Below are 7422 nucleotides of genomic sequence, written 5' to 3' on the forward strand. Positions count from 1 at the left end.
AATGCAACCAGAATGCTCCTTCAAATCGAGAAGGGCCAGATTTGGCCTCACACATGTTAGACGCCTTGCCAGGAAACACCCATCCCCGGGGAAAGATGCCATGCTTGATACAACAGGGGGTCAGGGTCAGAGAGGAAGATCCTCCAGGAGATGGAGTGACACGGTGATTGCCACCGTGGGCTCCAGCCTAGGAACCACGTGAGAGGAGCGGATGGAGCAGGACCGGGTGGAGCGTGGGTCTATTGGACGTGCTGTTACCAGGAGGCGGGGCCAACTCACTACAGCAGCAAGGACCACATGCTCAGACTGACCCTGCAGCGAGCATCCCTTGTGGCTGGACCCTTGGGTGTGGGAAGCTGTGGACGGGGGAGCCGGGCAAGAACAATCATAAAAGTATCAGCTAACCTGGTGTAGTGGTTATATGCTGGGTACCTAACCGCAAGGTCTGCGGTTTGAAACCGCCAGCTGCTCCTTGGGAGAAAGATGGGGCTTTCTGCTCTGTAAAGAGTGACAGTCTCGGAAACCCACAGGGGCAATTCTAGCCTGTCCTATGGGGGCACTCTGAGTCAGTATCCACTTGATGGCAGGGAGCTTTCTGCGTCACTGCCAGGGCCAGCTCTCAGCACGCCCCGTGTCCTGGCTCACTCAATACTCCTAGCAGTACTTTGAGGTGCATGCTTTCAATGACTCCCCATTATAGATGAGGTGGAACTAGGCACAGGAAGGTTAAGTGACTTGCCCAAGGTCACACAGCTAGCTAGCGGCCAAGCTGGAACGTGAGCCCCAGGGGAGGCACCATTAATTTCTGCACCTGCAGCTCCCAGGGCTGGAGCTGGACTTGATCTGGCTGCCCACCCGCTGGGTGAGCTCGGGCGCCTCCCCTCGCAGAGCCTCAGGCTCCTCATCTGTAAAATGGCCTTAGATGCTGCGGAGTGAGAGATAAGAGCGCCCCGGGCCACATGCCATTGCCACCATCATTAACCAGTGCGTTCTGGATAAACAGAGGGGAGGGTGCTCCGGGGCGAGGGGGGGGCTGCACTTGGCATGGCAATGAGCAGGCTCCCTTCTTGCTCCTGCCCATTTTATCCCAATCAATCTAACGCCCCTGGGCCCCAGGCTGCCATGCCTGCCCAGCCCTCATCCTTCACACCACTCTTGCCCTTGGACTCAGTTCCCCCTGTCAGCTGGAGGCTCTGGCTCAAGGCAGAGTTTCTGGGGCACTGGGCCACTGGCATTAGCTCAGGGAATGGTTGGATAGTGGCCCAACACCTGTGGGCTCGGGTGAGCTGGCCTGGCAGGGGCGGTGGGAAATTGAGTTTCCTGCCCATCTGGGTGGCAGCTGTGGTCCAGCCTTCCTAGCCAGGCTGGCAGAGCCACGCTTACTTTCCTGCTTTTGAGGTGGGAACTGGTTTGCTGGCGCACTGGGGGCACCCACACTGAATGCTTGCTTTTGTGGACCGGTTTACAAGACATTTTTGGCAGCAGCTTCCGGGCCTGGCTTTTGACAGTTTTGAGTCCTAGGTCTGTGACTGGGTCCTGCTGCGCATTTGTCAAGAAGTTACTTACTTCCCTGAACCGCGTTTGCCTCATCCGTGAAATGGGTGTGATAATTGAGCCTTGCTCGAGTGCGTTCTTGGGAGATGTAAGGAGATATGCTTAGCTCCTGGGTTGCACGGAACAAGTATTCCACATCCCTCAGCAGCCTTTGCCCACGCCCTGGCTCCTCTGCTGTGGCCTGGGCTGGGCTGACAGTGGCCCGGTGAAGGGTGACCAGCCCATGGCTAGCCTCTGACCAGGACTCTGATCCCTGAGTTAGTGCCCTTTGCACTGTCTTAAAAATCTGCCCTGAGGGAAGATTCCCTCCCTTTTTTTTTTTTTTTCAATGCATGTTTGTTTTTTATTTGTTTGAAACTGTGTTTTCAGTGACAGTTTAAAGTTTTCATATCAAAATTTCTATACAACTTGTTCAACGACGTTGATTGCTTTCTTTACAATCCAAAAGAAAGCAGAAAATTAGTTTTAAAAACTGAAACAAATTAAAAATGAGTTCAAAGAGAAAGAAATGACAAGATGTGAAACTTTAACATATATTGCAATAATTCACTTCCTGCTGTAGCCTCTTTGACAAGGGCTTTGCACAATCCTAGTCAATGGTCCACGGGTATTCAAGGGAAGTTTGTTCCTTATGGAGTCTTTGCAAATGGACTTTGGGCTTTCACTGTGATCCTTCGCCTTCTGCAAACCAGGTGCTCAGAATTTAAACTCGAATACATCCCCCTCATGTATTGTTAGATTTTGTTATGTACAGTCTTTGGGTCACACTGACTCTTGTGCTTCTTCCATGTGTGCCTAGCTGCCACCTCTCTTAGATAGCTGCTTCTTTTAAGACAAGTTTTTAAGACTATTCACACCAGGATAGAAAAAGGCAAGACTTTCTACTCCTATAAAGAGGTAGTCTCAGAAGCCCACAGGAGTAGTCCCAGACTGTCCTAGAGAGCCTCGCTGAGTCAGAATCAACTCAGTAGCAGTGAGATTTTTTGTCAAGGGTTTTAGTATGGCTTCTCCATGATAATTTGCTTTCAAATAATTGCCTTCTACTAACTTTGGACATGTTATAAGCAGGGACCAGTTCCTGGAGAAGGACATCATTATTTGTAAAGTAGGGAGTCAATACAAAAGAGGAAAAACCCTGAAAGATCAGTGACGGCAACAATGGGCTCAAAGAGAGGAACACTTGTGAGGATGGCAGAGGGCTGCAGAGTACATCATCCTGCTTTGCATAGGGTTGCTGTGAGTGATAATGGACTTGATAGAAATGAATAACAGTCCTTTAAGAAAGCAGGCATTCACACAGCCAGAAACTCAATTGGAAATCAGGGTCAGGTTGGAAAGAACCCTTAGCACAGCCACGCAGAAACATTTCTTAGGGTTTGGTTTCTTAATACTAGTACCTCCTTCTAACCCATGTCCTTGGAAAAATGCTTCTCTCTTATGCCTTCTGTTTCTTAACTGAGTGTGGCACCTTGAGTCTCATGCTGACTATTTGACCTCATTTCATTTATTTATTTATTTTTTTATATTATTTTTTTAAACATTTTATTAGGGGCTCATACAACTGTTATCCCAATCCATACACACATCAATTGTGTAAAGCGCATTTGTACATCGTTTCTCAAAACATTTTCTCTCCATTTAAACCCCCGACATTAGGTCCTCATTTTTCCCCTCCCTCCCCGCTCCCCGCTCCCTCACAAGCCCTTGATAGTTTATAAATGGGTATTTTGTCATATCTTGCCCTGTCCGACGTCTCCCTTCATCCACTTTTCGGTTGTCTGTCCCCCAGGGAGGAGGTCACACACAGTTCCATGTAATCGGTTCCCTCTTTCCTACCCATTCTCCCTTTACCCTCCCTGTTCCCTTCTTAAACGACTTGCCCCCCTCTTCTTTCATTGCAGTCCCTGTTTCTAATTCCCCTGGTTCCTGGACGGGGGAGCAGGGAGCAGGGGGCATGGTTTGGAAAGTGCTGAAGACCTCAGCCAGCCTAGGGGAGCACAGAGGAGCAGGGAGGGGTCTGTGACAGGGGTGCCCCAGATCCCAGTCTCCTTCCCCAGCAGGTGCAGTCGGCAGTGCGTTAGAGACCCGCACAAATGTTCTCATGTCAATTTCTCCTTAAAACCAGAAGGAAATAATGATGATGATGAGTGGAGAAACCCGATTCCACCTGGGCTGTCCGTGTCACGATGCGCTTGTGTAAAGTCATCGATAGCATCCCGGGCCTGGCATCAAGTGGCCCTGGCCAGTGTGGCTACCAACTGCTACCAGCCAGGGCATGGGGGGATGGCAGAGGAGACTGGGGGCTCAGGGCCACGGTGAGAAGAGTTCTGGAATTGCAAGGGGATTAGAGATCAAAGGTATGGCAAGGGCCAAAATCAAGTCCCCTGCTTTCAAAAGGGGAAGCCAAGGGAGTGGTCGGTCTGTGGCCAGTGGAGCAGAGGCTGCCCGGGGGCCTGCCAATGCCCGGGCCCTGCAGGCTGGTGCCACAAGTCTGGGGGCTGGGTGGGAGGTTAGGAAGGCATGACCTCAGTTACCGACAGTGTTCCTCCGTGAGAGACTCCACGGGGACACCCCCAGGGAGAATCCCCAGGGAGGAGTGTGGCCAGCACCTGCTGGGCCCAGTTCCCAGCATCCTCCACTCCTTGCAGCGAACTCGGCTAACTCACAGCCTCACTGCAAGCGGGAAGTAACCCTTTGTCTTTAAACTGCTCCAGTCACTGACCTCCCCCCGGGTGGTGGTGGTGGGGCACATCCTACCTTTCTTGTATATTTCTGGGGCACAGCAGGGTGGTCTGCTGGGCACTGGGAGACAGGCTTGGAGAGAGGGGCAGTCCTGCTCTGCGGAGTTCCGGTCTCATGTACTTGATCTGAGTCAGCATCCTCCTCCGGGCTCTGAGCCCCAGGAGGGCGGCGCTGTGGCCGGCAGGTGGCTTGTGAACCAGTGAATGGCTGGAGGGTGGGGTGCACGGAGAAACGGGTCTTGGCTCTGAGCATCCTTGGGAGCCATGGGTGTGTCTCCAGCAGGGGGCTCAGGGTTGGGCTGGTGCCATGGGGGGCTCGCTCCCTCTCTACAGTGAGCTGGGTCGGACTGGGGCCAGGGTGGGAGACGCGCCTGGAGCTGCCCATGGTGGCCGGGGGAATGCTGGAGTCTGCGCTCCGTGTGGGAGTGACGGGGTGAGGAAGAGGGATGAAGGCAGGGAAGGTCAGAGGTAGGACTCTGGATGGCTGGACAGGCTTTGGTGCAGGTGGACAGAGAAGGCAGCGGGAGGGACATTCAGGGTGCCGGCTCACCCTGTGGGCAGTGGTACGTGTGGGCGGGGTGTGGGAAGCAAGCTGTGACCTGGACAAGCAGATTCCTTAATGTCTGAGCCCCTCACATTCCTCGCCTGTGACGTGGGGATTGTGATCACATCTACAGAAGTGTCACATCGTTACTGAAATGTTGACAGAAAGAAATCACGTCCTAAAAGTACTGACCACAAAGGTTGCCACTTTGTAGGCATTCAGGACACTACCCTTTATGCCTCTTATTTGCTTCGTATTCTCAGAGGGGGGCTCCTTGGATGGGTGGGTGGGTGGGGAGCTCGGGACCAGGCACCAGGAGGAAGTAGGAAAGAGAGTGGGCGTCACAGGGTCCCAGAGTCAGGGGACAAGCTGGACTGTGTGGGGTCTCAGGAGGAGAACGGGATGAGGAGCAGTCTGAGGCTGGGGGACGGGGGTGGTGAGGACTGGGCCAAGCTGGACAAGGCAGGCTGTCTGGGCCCGGGGCCCAGGGCTCCGGCTCAGCAGGAGCAGTGACCCCGTCTGGGGCGATCCTGGCTCTCAGGCTTTCTGGGAGTCCGCATCACGGGAGGGGAAGAGGCGTGTCGTGCTGTCTCCGGCCAAGTGCAAGACCGTCTTCCTCTTCACGGTACTTTTCCACGGGGTGTTTATAGCTCCCTGGACCGTCCCTAATCCCCGAGACCAGAGGGGAGTGTGATGCCATGACTGGGATGGGCGTGGGAGGTTTCTGGAGAAAGACGGAGAGAATGAAGAGGTGGCGGCTCTTCCAGGTGGCTGGACTGGGTGTGAAAGACAGACAGGGACTTCCCGGCTTGTGGGCGGGTGGGGGATGGAGGGGCTGAGGACAGGGGCCTGCGGACAGTGCTGGGAAGTGGAGTTGGACCTCCCGCCCCTCCGTCTGATGAAGGACAGCAAGGACCAGCCCATCCCTCCCCGCTGCCAATGGCACAAGGAACAAACCCTTGGAAAAATAGGTTTGGAAGACACACCACATCATTAACCTTGATCATTGGGAGGAAGGGCATGGGGGCCACGGATTAAGGGAGTGTTCACCACTTGTGTATGGTTTAGGACCCTGGGCTACACAGGGCTGCTAATGGAAAGGTCGGTGGGTCAAACAGATGGGGCAGTCTGCCACCCTAACAGGAACTTCTACTCTGTCCTCTGGGGGCACTGTGAGTTGCAGTCAGCCCGCCGGCTGGGGGTTTGGGTTTTGTGGTTTTGGATTTTTTAGAATTCTGGTGACCAGGGTGGCCCTTGTTCGGGCCTCTTCTCCAGGAGGTGGTGGGCAGGGGAGCAGTCTGGGAGGTGGTGGGATTCACCTTCATGCTCGATATGGGTCCCAGACTGGCCAGGATCCAACTTGGCTCCTGCACATGCCTGTGGTTTGGAGGTGTCCTGTGACGTGAACCCCCGCCCCAACCCCCCACCCCCAGAGGTGGGCTTCTCGGGAGGTATTGCCACCAAAAGTGGGCATGTGGTTCCCCTGCACAGTTAGGGGACTCCACCCAGGGTGCACAGCCAGGTGGCATCCATCGCCCATCCAGGCCACCCCCTCTGCCCTCGTCTACGAGGTCTCTCTAGCGGGTGGAGCTGCAAGGCTCAGGTTGGAACTGGGGCCTGGACAGGGCTCAGGGCCCCTGGCCCAGGAGGGCAAGGCCGGGAGAGGAGAAGCTCCCAGTGATGGTGGGAGCAGGGGACAGGAGGCATCTGGAGCCATCCCCTGTGGCTGGAGGGGTCCAGCTGCCGGGCATGGCTGACCAGCCACTTCTCGGCAGATGCTCCTCGGCTGATGGGGCTGCCGCGGGATGTCACCGTGGACCTGGGGAGAAGTGCCCTCCTGGTGTGCCGGGCCACCGGCCGCCCGCCTCCTACAGTCACCTGGCGCCGCAGAGATGGCCAGCCACTGGGACCCGGCAGCCAGACCCGGCAGCCAGACACAGGGGCGCTGTTCTTTAACAGTAAGCGATGGGACTGTGGGAGGGTGGACAGGGAGATGCCACTGCTTCTGACCCCTCAACCCGCAGGCTGGGCTGGGAGCAGGGCTGGGACAGCACTCACCGGGGTCACGTGCTAGCTGGGTGAGCCCAGCCAAGTTGTTCCTCTACCCAGAATCTGGTAATAATAGCTCTGCTGGCACTGCCTGGGGCTGACGACAGTCCCCCTGGCAGGGTTGTTGTGGGGCAGTGAGGTAATGGACAGGAAGCACGTAGTACACTTCCTGACACGAATTCAGTGGACCGGCGTGTTGGGCTGCTAACCTCAAGGTTGGCAGTTCAAACCCACCAGGGGCTCTGTGGGAGAAAGATGAGGCTTTCTGGTCCCATAAACACTTCTAAAACCCCAAACCATCGAGTCGATGCCAACTCACAGAGAGCCCACAGGAGAGGGGAGAACTTCCCCTGTGAGTCTCAGAGACCGTCACTGTTAACAGGAGTAGAAAGCCTCATTTTGCGCCTATGGAGGGGCTGGTGGCTTTGAACTGCTGACCTTGTGGATCACAGCCCAGTGAGTAAACGCCATCAGGACGCCAGCATAAAGATTGCACAGCCTCGGAAACCCCAAGGGGGCAGTTCTACTCTGTCC

General features: G+C 55.2%; 1 protein-coding gene across 1 annotated transcript in view; it reads left to right on the forward strand.

Annotated features, from left to right (window-relative positions):
• HMCN2 (hemicentin 2) overlaps positions 1–7422 on the forward strand; it is a 180999-nt gene that overhangs the window by 54187 nt on the left and 119390 nt on the right. The window contains exon 17 of the mRNA XM_013007377.2: positions 6615–6797. Within this exon, the coding sequence (XP_012862831.2) occupies positions 6615–6797 (183 nt within the window). The remainder of the gene's footprint in view (positions 1–6614; positions 6798–7422) is intronic.

Source organism: Echinops telfairi, unplaced genomic scaffold (genome assembly GCF_000313985.2).
Source record: "Echinops telfairi isolate 266 unplaced genomic scaffold, ASM31398v2 ScPeMD7_22;HRSCAF=79, whole genome shotgun sequence".
Lineage (NCBI taxonomy): Eukaryota > Metazoa > Chordata > Mammalia > Afrosoricida > Tenrecidae > Echinops > Echinops telfairi.